The following is a 14,366-nucleotide window of genomic DNA, read 5'->3' on the forward strand; positions in this document are numbered from 1 at the left end:
AAGATTTCCACTGTGTCTAAAAACCCCATTCTCTTCATTAAATTTGCATATTCTTATGAAGTCTTGGGATAAAAGCATAACACTGAAGGTTAAATATGAAACTGGAATAATTATTTGACAGAAATTACTAACTGCCAAGAAATAAATGATATTAGAGTTTAAACATGATTGGTTCATTTAAAGTTTTCTTAAATTAGACCTACATTTTATTAACATTTTCTATTCAGATTTGTTATGAATACAAGGAAAACTTGTAAACAATTTTGGACACATTGAAAAATACTTAAATAGAATTAAACAGAATTTCTAATTTGTAATTGGAAGTGTAATCATAACTAAAATCTTTGTTAAATGTAACTCATATTGGTATAGTTAGATAACTACATATATATAATAAAACCTTCAAATCTATTTTTTTAAGAGAAAGGACTTAAACAGATACCAACCTTGTACACACATTCAAATTCAAGTGATTTATATCATCCTTATTGTCTTTGACAGCAACATCTAAATCAAAGGCTTCTTGGTCTTGAACAGATCTTCGTCTTCTGGAGGAACCCGAATCTTTCACATTATAAATAACATTAAGCTGCAATAAATAATAAATTAACATAAATACTAAACTAGTAATAAATCATTAGCAATATATTACACCACCATTATGTATTATAAATATCAGGTAATGATTCTCTTTGGGATAAACCCAACTAGAACTGTAATCTTCAATCAAGGAAAAAGCTAGTTTTACTAGCTAAAAAAGTACTATTATTAACAAGTGTTATAAAAGCTTATAAGCAATGATTTTTAAAATTGAGGGAATTGTTAGCTAATACTCCAAAACAAGTATAGACCTTCAGGATATTATGGGTATGGCTTTTTTTCCTTCCAAAGAATGTAGAACATTCCCTTTAGGAAAAGAAGCAATACTACTGCCTATCTCCTCTTGAGAGCATCCGCTAACTCCTAAGTTCTGCTGCCCAACTGGTGTCATTTGCACAAATGGGAACCTTAGAAACTCTCAGTAAAATGAATCAAAAATAAAACATTCAAGAGCCCTGGTTGAACAGAAACCTGTTCAATTACTCAGCATTCTTTTTGACCATATAACATTTTTCAAAGATGATAAAATAAATGATGAATTTCAAGACAACTTGGTCTTTTTCAGCAAATACTCTGTGCCTACCACTAGTGTGAAAGGTACTGTGGGGACACTGGGCAAGTGTAAGGGCAAGTTTTGTTTTTTGTTTTTTGTTGTTTTTTTGTTTGTTTGTTTTTGTTGTTATTTTTTTCCCCAAAGAGTTCCTAAGATCAGAAGCTCTGGAATACACTCAAAATTTCCTACACCTGCCTCATGCCAAGTTGAATTGGAACCTATTGCAATTTTGTACCTCTTCCACCTTTTTTGATACCACAATTCATAAGCCTTATTGTTGCTATGTAATGTTGTATTTTCTTATACTTAAATCTCACACACACACACACACACACACACACACACACACACACACACACCCTCAGAACTAAACACCTAGTACCCACTGTAGATTTTCACACTTCAAATTTTTTTTAATTTTATTTCTTTACTTTTGGGGGGGTGGAGCATGAGCACGTGTGTGAGCAGGGGAAGAGCAGAGAGACAGGGAGAGATAGAGAATCTCAAGCAGGCTCTGCACTGTCAGCACTGGAGCCTGACACGGGTCTTGAACCCATGAACTGTGAGATCATGACCTGAGCTGAAACCAAGAGTCAGACACTTCACTGACTGACTGAGCCACCCAAGTGCCCCTGATTTTCACACTTTAAAAAATATTCTTTCTAAGCCTTCCTCTTTCAAACCTAAGAATTACAACTTTTTATTCTACTACACCTAGCTCATATAATCCTTCATTCCCTTGATCATTCTGGTTATCTCACTCTGGATATTCTCTAACTCTTTCTGGAACCACAATTAAAATTTTAGAATATTCTTAGAGGAGCTGAAGAATGGTTTCATAAAATTGGAGAGACGGTCTCTGTTATTTCCATCATCCTCGTTCCAGTGGCATGCAATTGTCGTTAGAGACCAACGTCATCAGGAAACAAACAAGAACTACAAAATGTGTCCTCTGGATCATAATTAATACCCATCTATAACGTAGTATTAGGGTTAATGTTTGACCTACAAAAAGCTCAACTGCCCATTCAGAAAACTTTGAGATGTCTTGCAGTTTATTTCCAACAGTTTAGCATTTTAGTACTTCAAAGAGGTTAACACTTACTGCAAACCTGAGAAGTTTCTTTGCTTTTCTGTATCCAGAGTGCTTACAAAAATATCAACTAAAAGAAACCTCAGTAACTATTTCTGGGTGACCAACTTTTTTGCAATTTGTTTCTCCATCATGAGAAGTGCCTATATAAGATTTCTGCATGTTGATACAGATTTGGAATAGTGAGTGTTCTGACCAGCAGGTGCCATTTTTTTTTTAACAATTTATTCATTTTTGAGAGACAGAGCATGAGCAAAGGAGGGGCAGAGAGAGAAGGAGACACAGAATCTGAATCAGGGTCCAGGCTCTGAGCTGTCAGCACAGAACCTGATGTGGGGCTTGAACCCACAAACCGCGAGATCGTGACCTGGGCTGGAGTCAGATGCTTAACCGACTGAGCCACCCAGGCACTCCAGTAGGTACCACATTTACTGCTGTGTTCCTTCAAAACTCAAGTAAAACTCATTTGGCTTCAGTAATTCGTCTACATTTGGTTTATCAAGAATCAATTCCCACCAATTTGGTGATTTAAGTACATATAGTTTTTCAATTATACCCAAAATAGCCTTTGTATTTACTTTTAGATTTGCTATTTGCATTAAAAGACAGCTTGGGAATGAGAATTTTCACATGGCCTTTGTTAGTAAAGACAAATATAAATTATTCACCCTTTTCTTTTTCTATCCTTTTTGTTGGATATTATTCCTTTTAACTATGATCATTTTTCCTTGATTTTTAAAAAACATTTACTACTATGTTTTGAATATCATACAAAATAATCTTAGAATCACTTAGAAATAATTCTATCTGCCCTCCTTAGCTAGTATATCTGTCCTTTCAACTAGAATACTTGTATGGTTTTTTGGAAAAGTAACTTCCCTCTATCATAGCCATTTTTTAACTTTCTCAGTAACTCTTTCAGGGTTTGTTTGGTTTGTATATTCTAACGAAACACATAACCATTTTTGGTCCCATCACATATTGTTTTTGGTTTCCAGTAAGATTATGTCAAGTCCCAGAGCATGTGGGTGGCTCAGTTGGTTAATGGCTCAGGTCATGATCTCATGGTTCATGAGTTCGAGCCCCACATCAGACTCTGTGCTGACAGCTCGGAGCCTGGAGCCTCCTTCAGATTCTGTGTCTCCCTTTTTCTCTGCTCCTCCTGCACTCAAGCTCTGGCTCTCTCTCTCTCTCTCCCAAAAATAAATGAACATGAAAAAAAATTTTTTTTAAAGATTATGTCAAGTCCCTGTAATTTTCAATGTATTATGTACTATAATAACTATTTGATTCAGGATTTTACATACTATTTTGATTTTATTCTAGCCCTATTGTACCATTAAGGGTAAGTTTCATTGGATTTTATTCTTATAACAAAGCACTAAACGTATCATGCTCTAATTGTTTTATTTACTATTGTATAAGATTTTCCATTAAAAGGACACATTTCCTATCTTCAAGTCAATTCCTTATAATATCATGTTGACCTTTATGTTTTTAAATGGATATTAAAAAGTTATAGGTAAAATTTAAAATGTATTTATTTATCAAGTCATAGTAGAAACTCTCCCAGCATTAGAATTTCTGAGCTGTATTTTCACAAAAAAAGTGAAAGTTGGGAGTTCCCAACAAGTCACATGAATCACATTGGAAGAATTAATCCTAACTTCAAAAAGCATACGATACTCAAGAAATATTTTTCCAAGGTTATCAATCCATTTGGTTACTGTCAACTGACTACTAGTAACATCTCTAATACTTTTTATTAAAGAGAGTGATCTATCTTGCCTAAGTCCACAGAAATAAATCCTCAAGAATTTTATACATTAAGTTAAAGATTTAGCAGTACCCCCCAAAATTATTAAAACAAGCCATATTTAACAAAACAAAAATAAACATTGTTACATACCTGACAAATCGCAAATCCAAAACCACTTGCGGAAATATTAACTGCAGTTGGCTGTACCACTGAAAGCTGAATAAAGGTGGAAAAAAGGTGAATAAGGTTAATATTCCGTATCTAGGTCCTTCCAGGTAGCAAAAGAGATCAGTGTTATCCCTCACTAGGAGTGTATGCCATCTGTGAAAAGCTCTAAGAATTTTGCACAGTCTCACATATCAAAAGCTATGGGCTCATCAGAGAAGAGAGGTGAAGACAGATGAAGGGACACTCTCCACACACCCTCACCTTTGCCCTTTGGGAGGGCACATCAGTGCCATAGTCAGGGCTGCCCTTCTGAAGCAGGAAAGACAAGAAACAAAGGTCATCTCCCTCCTCCAGTGTCCCTTAGTCAGCACCTAATCTTCTGGCCTTCCCACGAACCCAGTGGCACATGATCATTGATTATGATTAACACTATTCCTTCTCTTCTATCACTATTCCTCTTCCTCATTTTTCAGCCTTGAAGTTAGCACTTTCATCCCTCACTCTCAACTTCCCACAAGGTTAACCACAGGAATAAAGTTAGGGTCTAGAATAGTCCTTTATTAACATTTCAAAGGAAGAATCCTACTACTGGCTCTATCTCCTAAGAGGACATGTGGTCTAGCTAAAAAAGAACATGGCCTGAAATCATGGGTTCAAACCCTAGCTCTACTATTACTAGCAACATAATCTTAAACAAGTTACTTAACCTCTGTCTCAGCTTCAGTTTTCTCATGTGCATGGTGGGGATGAAAGTACTTACTTTCTTAGTGTCGGTTTGAGAAGTAAATGCAATAGCACATGTAAAGAAATCTGGCACAGTGCCTGCAAAGAATAGGAACTCAACAGGTGTGTTCATTCTTTTCCCAATATGATAGAGCCCATGGTTCCTCCTTTTCCAAATCTTTCCAAAGTTCCCATCCCCTCCTTTCTTCCCCAGCTCAGCAGTTCAACCAACGGAGGACACTCCTTCCCCCCAGTCCCTTTACAAGGCTCTAGAAACAAGTCTTTGTTGAAGTCGATAGAATGGAAATAAAATAGCATTCCAGCATAAGGAATCATCCACATGGAATTTTAAATAACCACCCCCTTGTCCATACCTCTGCCATCTGGAGAAGAAAGCGGTTCTGTCTGTCAATCTGAAACTTTATAGGACTTGGTGAACTGGGCCCCATCACAGTCACTTGGACGTTTGTACTTTCTGTGTTCATTAGAGCTGCAAATTCAGATAGGGCCTTCAAGGCCACAATGGTGTCCTGTTGAGGAAAGAACAACATGTGTGCATGTAAGTATATATCAAGGTCACCAAAGAGTAAATTTAGTAATGTTTAGGACACCCACTATGCATTCATCCACCTTCCTTGAGAGTGGAGCTCCCCTTTATTCATTTTTAAATGTCCTTGACCTACAGTACAGGAGAGGTGTGGAAAATATCCGCTGATTGAAGCTGAGTATCTACTGTATCAGTTACCATAGATGAAAGATGACCAACATAATGGGGAACTAATTTATTCCATATACATATCAGATACGTTGTTTATATCAGTGATGAGAAAAAATTAAAATGAGTAACTCAGACCTTTGACTTAAGGTACTGAATTTTTTAATTGCCAATTTTATGAAGTCATGAAAAAAGCAATCATATACTTCCTTTAAAACATTACGTTGGGGTGCCTGGGTGGCGCAGTCGGTTAAGCATCCGACTTCAGCCAGGTCACAATCTCGCGGTCCGGGAGTTCGAGCCCCGCATCAGGCTCTGGGCTGATGGCTCGGAGCCTGGAGCCTGTTTCCGATTTCTGTGTCTCCCTCTCTCTCTGCCCCTCCCCCGTTCATGCTCTGTCTCTCTCTGTCCCAAAAATAAATAAACATTGAAAAAAAAAAAACATTGCATATATATTTAAACTATTAATTAGTTTAAAAAATTAAAAACTATGGGGCGCCTGGGTGGTGCAGTCGGTTAAGCATCCGACTCTTGATCTCGGCTCAGGTCATGACTTCATGGTTCGTGAGTTCGAGCCCCACATCAGGCTCTGCACCAGAGTGCTTGGGATTGTGTCTCTCCTTCTCTCTGCCCCTCCCAGGCTTGTGTGTGTGCACTCTCTCTCAAAATAAATAAATAAACATTAAAAAAGTTAAAAACTATCATCACTCACCTGGGTAGACGCAAAACCTCCCAAGCTATTCCTTTGCCTGCTTAGCCACCTCATAATGGGGATTCCCTCAGAAACCTGATATTGCAGGAAGTGTGAAAGTAGCGCATAGGCTGCAATTTCAATATCCAGGGAGCGTGGCTGCCAGGATTCAGAAAGTTTAGACTCTGAAGACACCCAGAATTGCATGCCTTCTGCAAAAGACAAGTAATAATAGTCTGACCAACTGAACAAAAATTACATTTTATACCATTAAATATCCCTACACTGGTCCAAGTTCTACCTGACTATATATAAAAATATATACGTATATATTTATGCCATGCAAATACATGTGTATTCACAAACACAGACACACATATAAACATTCACTTATATGTCACTTTCTAAACTATCATAACTTTTAAATTTTCATCTTTTTCCTCTTGCTTATATTTTAGAATGTTTTGATGAAAATAATTTCCCAAGAGAAATCCCACATGTTTGGCTCGAGACTAAACAGCTATAAATGAGAAAAAACATATACTCTAGAAGATTTCTGACCAGGCCATCCCAAAAATATTTTAGGATACATTAGAAAGAACCCTGTTCTGGGAATCTGCCATTAACCAGCTCTAATGTTCTAGGAAACCTCGCTTTTTTTTTTCATTATCTGAAACTTGGTGTTATAAGTTCAAAATCCAAGGCCCCAAGAAAAAATGAAGGACTCTGGCCAACTTGACAATCTTCCTAGAAATATCCCTGCTGCCCCCAGAGGAACATCTTACTTGGTGCTCCCTACCGCTTTCAAATATTACTCTTTAGATGATGATTACACTTAGGTGGAATGTGAAATAACTACCACTTGTACAAGCAGAGAAGGAATACCAAGGACTTCCATCTCTGTGTAATAATCTATCCCCAGCACTGCAACAGGCAAAAAAAAAAAAAAAAAATAGTAAGAATTCATTTTAAGGTACCGCTAACAATAATGCAATATTTTTCACACTCTTAGAAATCACTTTCTGTAGTGTAGTGTGGAAAACACTTTCTACAATTATCCCTTCTTGAATTAACAGGGCTTTGAATCAGTAGACATTACCTAAAATTATTTCTGCCCACCCATCCCCATCTCTGTGTCTGTCTGTCTGTCTATCTACCTATCTCTCTCTCTGTCTCCCTCATACACCCACACCACTCCCTGGATCCCTGACCAAAGAGGCCATTTGGGAAGTAGCAACACCTGTACTTTTTGTCCTGTTGTAGTTCATTAAAACAAAAAGTCATCCAACTCAATAACAGCATTTTGTGGCATTCGCATTCTATGAGTTAGCATATTCATTCAAATTTTGAACATTTGCTAGGAGTTATTCCCATTTTACATCTAGGGAAACTGAAGCTTATAAAAGCAAGTAGCAGAACCAGAATTCAAACCCAAGTCTCTTCACAACCCAACATCCTACGGACCATTGAAGGCCACCCAACCAGAAATGGTATCAGAGAACTCAAAAGGTAACTGACATAGGGCAGAACATATCTAAAAGAAGGAAACAACCAAGCCCCGAATTCTCTAGAAAACTCAGGGAGAGCAGAAGCAGCCATGTCAGACCTATCTGATCTCATCTGCATTTCATTTTTCTTCCATTTCACAAATTTTTTTAACGTTTATTTATTTTTGAGAGACAGAGAGAGACAGAGCATGAGTAGGGGAGGGGCGGAGAGAGAGGGAGACACAGAATCCAAAGCAGGCTCCAGGCTCTGAGCTGTCAGCACAGAGCCTGATGCAGGGCTCAAACTCACGAACCATGAGATCATAGCCTGAGCCAAAGTTGGACACTTAATCCACTGAGCCACCCAGGCACCCCTCTTCACATTCTGAAGATATAAATGTTATCAACTTCATATCTGGCTTACAAAACCTTTTCACATAATTTATATATTTCATAATGCATAGCAGTCTAACAATCTCAAATGACCCCATGCATTACCTTCTTGTTCTGCTCTCCAAGTCAACATATTCAAAGCTTCCTTGGCTTTAGGGCTCCCCACAGATGACAGTGCATAAGTTATAAGAGCTAAAGTATAATTGTCTGAAATTCCTCTATTAAATTCAGACTCCAAAAAGTTGATAGACTCTTGTACATCAATATTAGGCTAGAAAAAAAAACATATATTTTACTATTCAAAATAACCCATAACCACACATTTAAATGAAAAGTATTTTTAAACATTTATTCAAAAAATAATTTCAGTGTCTGTTAAGCCCCTAACTTTGTCCTAGGCAATAGGAATCAATGATGATCATTGACATTTAAATATTTGCTATTCATTTTGAAAATAACACTGCTTTTGAAAAAGAAATGCAGGAATCATACCCATTTATAATTGCAGAAAAAACAATAAGATATCTAAGAATAAACCTAACCAAAGAGGTGAAAGACCTGTACTCTGAAAACTATAAAACACTGATGAAAGAAATTGAAGATGACACAAACAAATGGAAAGACATTTCATGCTAAGGGACAGGAAGAACACATTTGTTAAAATGTCTATACTACCCAAAGAAATCTACACATTTAATACAATCCCTCTCAAAATACCACCAGCATTTTTCACAGAGCTAGAACAAACACTCCTAAAATTTGTATGGAACCACAAAAGACCCTGAATAGCCAAAGCAATCTTGAAAAACAAAAGCAAAGCTTGAAGGCATCACAATTCCAGAATTCAAGTTATATTATGAAACTGTAGTAATCAAAACAGTATGGTAGTGGCACAAAAACAGACACACATATCAACAGAATAGAAAATCCAGAAATGAACTCACAACTACATGGTCAATTAATCTTTGATAAAGTAGGAAAGAATATCCCATAGGAAAAAGTCTCTTCAACAAATGGTATTGGGAAAACTGGACAGCAACATGCAAAAGAATGAAACTGGACCACTTTCTTACGCCATTCACAAAAATAAATTCATAATTGATTAAAGACCTAAATATAAGACCTGAAACCATAAAACCCTAGAAGAGAACACAGGCCTCTTTGACACTGGCCATAGTAACTTCTTTCTAGGTATGTCTCCTGAAGGCAAGGGAAACAAAAGCAAAAATAAACTATTGGGAATACATCAAAATAAAAAGCTTCTGCACAGCAAAGAAAACAATCAACAAAACTAAAAGGCAAACCTATGGAATGAGAAAAGATATTTGCAGATTACATACCTGATAAAGGGTTAGTATCCAAAATATATAAAGAAATGATACAACTCAATACCCAAAAAGCAAATAATCCTATTAAAAATGGACAGAAGAGGGGCACCTGGTTGGCTTGGTCAGTGGATCATATGCCTCTTAATCTTGGGGCTATGAGTTTGAGCCCCATGTTGGGTGTAGCGATTACTTAAAAATTAAAAAAATAAATCTTTTTAAAAATGGGCAGAAGATATGAATAGACAGTTTTCTAAAGAAGACATACAGATGGCAATGGGTAAATCAAAAGATGCTCAACATCACTCATCATCAGGGAAATGTAAATCAGAACTACAATGAGATATCACCTCACACGTGTCAGAATGACTAAAATCAACAACACAAGAAACAGCAGGTGTTGGCGAGGATATGGAGAAACAGGAACCCTCTTGCACTGTTGGTGGGAATGCAAACTGGTACAGTCACTCTGGAGTTTCCTCAGAACATTAAAAATAGAACTACCCTACCATCCAGCAATTTCACTACTAGGCACTTACCCAAAGAATACAAAAATACTGATTCGAAGGGATACATGCACCCCAATGTTTATAGCAGCATTGTCTATAATAGTTAAATTATGAAAACAGCCCCAGTGTCCACCAACTGATGAATGGATAAAGAAGATGTAGTACACATACAAACACACACACACACACACACACACACACACACACACACACTGCAATAGTACTCAGCCATAAAAAAGAATTAAATCTTGCCATTTGCAATGACATGGATGGAGCTAGAAAGTATTATGCTAAGCAAAATAAGTCAGAGAAAGACAAATACCATAGGATTGCACTCAGATGCAGAATTTAAAAAACAAAACAAATAAAAAAAAATGAACAAAGGAGGTAAAAATGAGGGAGAGGCAAATGGACTCTTAACTATAGAGAACAAACTGATGGTTATCAGAGGGGAGGAGAATGGGGAGATGGGTGAAATAGGTGATGGGGACTAAAGCAGTACACTTGTGATGAGCACCAGGTGATGTATGGAAGTGTTGAATCACTAAATTCTACACCTGAAAGTAATATTACACTGTATGTTAAGTAACTGGAATTTAAATAAAAACAGAAAGAAAGGAAGGAAAGAAAAGAAAAAAAAATTAAAAAAAAAAGAACACTGCTTTCCAGTTTTTATGAGTAAATAGGCACCATTCCCTAGAAGGAATAAGAAATAAAAAATAGAATTTTTTCTACCATTTAATATCATGAACTCAGATGACAGCACAAAATATAGCTTGAGAAAAATGTTACTCATATCTGATCTCAGGTGTTAAGGCTCTAAATTTAGGGGAAAGTTTATCTTCCATGTGCCTAGTACTGGACTAGGGAAATGGCAGGAGCTTACAACAGAGAATGGCTGTTTTCAATCATGTGAAACGCAGCTGGCATTAAGGCAATAAAGGCATCAATCACTGAGACAGCTCTGGAGCATAATTAAGCTCATTAACATAACTTTCCATGTATACACATTCTCATCCAGACATCCATGCCTATTTAACATGCTTTTTAGAGTGTCGGTGTACTATGTACTAAATTAGCAGACATGGTCGTTGCTCCATATTATTTTAGAAATTAAAAAAAATCCTTTGCAATCTAAATGTGCTAGAATCCATTCCCAAATTCTGAAGAATTTTCTTTCCCCTAAGAAATTAACCTTTCCAATGATAAAATATGTATTGATTTACCTTACCAATAGCAAGTACAAAAACAGTTATATTAAAAAAAATTTTTAGAATTCTCTTTGTTATTCTGAAAGAGTGGGTTAATATTTTCATTTTCAGATTCTAAAATAAAGCCAGAAATGCAAAGCCAAAGGTGTCCAAATTCAGACCTCAAAAGTGATATACAATTGCAAAAGTCTTTAAGTTTCCAGACATACATTTGATCCATCAAGACCTACCTTCCTTGCGATTTTCCACCCATCATTTATTAAATTAAAGATTAAATACCTGATATTTTTTATAGCCCAGGAGAGAAGTCACAATATAAGCTGTAAGTGTCACTGGACTTTTATTGCCACCTTGAAGCTCACTATGGATCACTCTTCCTGGCTCCCAAAATTCACCATTGGATTTCTGACGTCCTTTGAGCCAAGTATATGTTCTGTGTAACACATTCTCATCAATATCTATGTAAGGATCAGCTTCAAGGAAACATCTTAAAACAAAAGCTGACAACCTAGGTGAGAAAGGAGAAAAAACATATAAAATACACTCTATGAAGTCCTCTAACAGTGAACGAGAAAATATCAACAATAACAACATATTTTCTACCAGAAGATTCACCAAAGGATGATCACTAAAGAAAGAACAAAGGTAAGAAAGACAACCAAGAAACAACATAAACATCTCAGCCCAGCTGGTGGATACATTTTCCACTTGAGTGTGGTCAAGAAATTCCAGGTCAACTCACAAATTTGGAAAGGAATTTAGAAATCATCTAATCCTGCCTTATTATTTTATAGATTGGGAATTCAACACTCCAGGAGAGTTGAAGAAATTGTCCAAGGTTATCATCTTTGGACTTTTCTAGGTATTTACCAAAGAAGATCCCACCACACACTTCACTCAGCCCTAAAGCCATGGATTAACTATATATAATTCACAGTCAAACCAGAGTACGTTAAACTAGCAAAAATGGATAGTTTCTCTCCTATGAGACAGGAGTCAGAACATTACAGCCTACGAACCAAATCTGTCTGGGCCAAATCTGGTCCTTGTGCCAAATCCAGCCCAGGGTCTATTTATGTGTGCCTCTCTTCCACCACCCTCCACCTGAGCATGGTTTTTAAAGGGAAGGAAGGAAGGAAGGAAGGAAGGAAGGAAGGAAGGAAGGAAGGAAGGAAGGAAGGGAGGGAGGAAGGGAGAAAGAAAACACCAGAGACTTTATGTGGCCTGCAATGCCTAACATATTTACTATCTGAGCCTTTATAGCAAAAGTTTGCCAATGCTTGCTACAGAACAATATTTCACCTAAATATTTAGATGAAAAGATCATCAAGCAATAAAACACTGAAACCTTTCTATTTATGGATCTATATCCTGATGCATGCCAAAAGAATATCTGAAGCAGATATGGTTCATCCTATGAAATGTTTAGTGTGATAAATATCACCAATATTCAGTAATATCTGGTCCTCTATTTTACTTTGAGTATGCAGAGAAATACACTTCTTTGCCCTTTTGAAGTTAAGCATGGCCATGTGACCAGCTCTGATAATGATAAACTGAGAAGAAATGTTGCACCCAGGTTGAAGCACCTGATTACCAGTGGTGGATACTCCAGCCTTCTCTTTCCAGGCTGCTGCAAGCCTGGAGCCTCCTGGTGAGATGGTGGCTGTTGAGTAGATTACAGAGCCCCCTGCCGACCCAAAGAAGAAATGCAGCCTGAGCAAGAAAAACCCGTGTTAAGGGATTTTAGGGGTGGTTGTTACCACAGTGTGCCTGGTCTAACCTGACGGCTACAGTTAGTCAATCTTCTTCTGAGTGAAATGTAGAATTAACAATAATTCAAGGAGAGAAAGTAATCATCCAAAATCAGCCACACATAGATTCCATTCTGGAGGAAATGTGGATGTTTATTACTTAATTCTATCACTGTTTTCCACAAAAAAAAATAATAATAATAATAATAACCTTAAAGAAACAACGTTGACTGTGTTAACACAAAATTTGTATTCATCATGTCTGATTAAGAAAAGAACTATGTTGGGGCACCTGGGTAGCTCAGTCAGCTGAGCATCCAACTCTTGATTATGGTTCAGGTCATGATCACAGGATGGTGGGATCAAGCCCTGTGTCAGGCTCCACATTGAGTGAGGGAGTATAGGAGCCTCTCTCCTCCCTCTGCCCTCCCTCTGCTTGAATGCTCTCTCTCTAATAAAAAACTTTCAAAAAATGAAGAAAAGAACTATGTCACAATCACTCAGTATTTCTAACCCGTTTTTCTTGTCAATGACACGATCATTGTAAGTATTTTTATTGTTTTTCTCACCACAAAAAAAAGGATGTATGACTTATCTTTTCTAAATAAAAACACTTTACTTATTATTGCTTTAAAACCATATTGTAAAAGGAAAATCTACTTTAAAGCCAGGCAATAGGAAAAGAAACCTACAAGCCTATATACACAGGGACACATCTGTCAATTTCATGGCCATTTTGAGAGCCCATTGGCTATTAACTGGCAATTAATTGGCTAATGAGAGCCCATTCATGGCAGATTTGTTCTGTTAGTAAAACACTTACCAAGTACTACCAGAAGGGTCATCATTCCCAAAAGCACTGAAAGAGCCATCTTCCCTCTGGTAGAGAAGTTCTCTCTGATAACCTGAAGACACAAAAATAGATAATCAATGTATCACAACATGAAATGAATGAGTTTCTAATCATGCCTCTATACTGAGGAAACATGAACAGAGAATGGGAAAGAAGATATCAAATTAAGAACTAATATTGAATACTTTCTACATTAAGTGCTGTGAGAGATTTAAAATATCAACACTTTTTAAGTAGAATGTGTAAAATAAGAACTGTGATAACCCCAAATTAAATTCAGAAGAATACTGTAACAGAGACAACAATTCTAGCCATTTTAAAGCAAGCAAAATTAAAGGCCAAGTTTTATTTAACTCTGTAGTGTTGACTACAATAGTTTCCATGCTTAATCATATAAAACTGTTTGTACCTAAAGTATCATAATTAAAGTTTAAGGCTAAAATGAAAGGTAAAAATACTTTCAATTTTTAGGCCAACAATAGCAGGGGAAAATTGCTAAATAATCTAAGAGAATTGCTTTAAAATTTTTTGG

General features: G+C 36.7%; 1 protein-coding gene across 5 annotated transcripts in view; it reads right to left on the reverse strand.

The window, feature by feature from the left end:
* CD109 (CD109 molecule) overlaps positions 1-14,366 on the reverse strand; it is a 173,635-nt gene that overhangs the window by 14,353 nt on the left and 144,916 nt on the right. For all 5 annotated transcript variants that reach the window (XR_008298528.1, XR_003419529.2, XM_053222566.1 and 2 more), the window contains 7 exons: positions 13,805-13,886; positions 11,507-11,735; positions 8,288-8,453; positions 6,324-6,514; positions 5,271-5,426; positions 4,156-4,221; positions 447-589 (listed from right to left, as the gene is read on the reverse strand). Coding sequence is in view for 3 of the 5 variants with exons in the window: in XM_053222566.1 (XP_053078541.1) it covers positions 447-589; positions 4,156-4,221; positions 5,271-5,426; positions 6,324-6,514; positions 8,288-8,453; positions 11,507-11,735; positions 13,805-13,886 (1,033 nt within the window). In the remaining 2 variants the exon portion in view is untranslated. The remainder of the gene's footprint in view (positions 1-446; positions 590-4,155; positions 4,222-5,270; positions 5,427-6,323; positions 6,515-8,287; positions 8,454-11,506; positions 11,736-13,804; positions 13,887-14,366) is intronic.

The sequence above is a fragment of the Acinonyx jubatus genome, chromosome B2 (genome assembly GCF_027475565.1).
Source record: "Acinonyx jubatus isolate Ajub_Pintada_27869175 chromosome B2, VMU_Ajub_asm_v1.0, whole genome shotgun sequence".
Taxonomy (NCBI): domain Eukaryota; kingdom Metazoa; phylum Chordata; class Mammalia; order Carnivora; family Felidae; genus Acinonyx; species Acinonyx jubatus.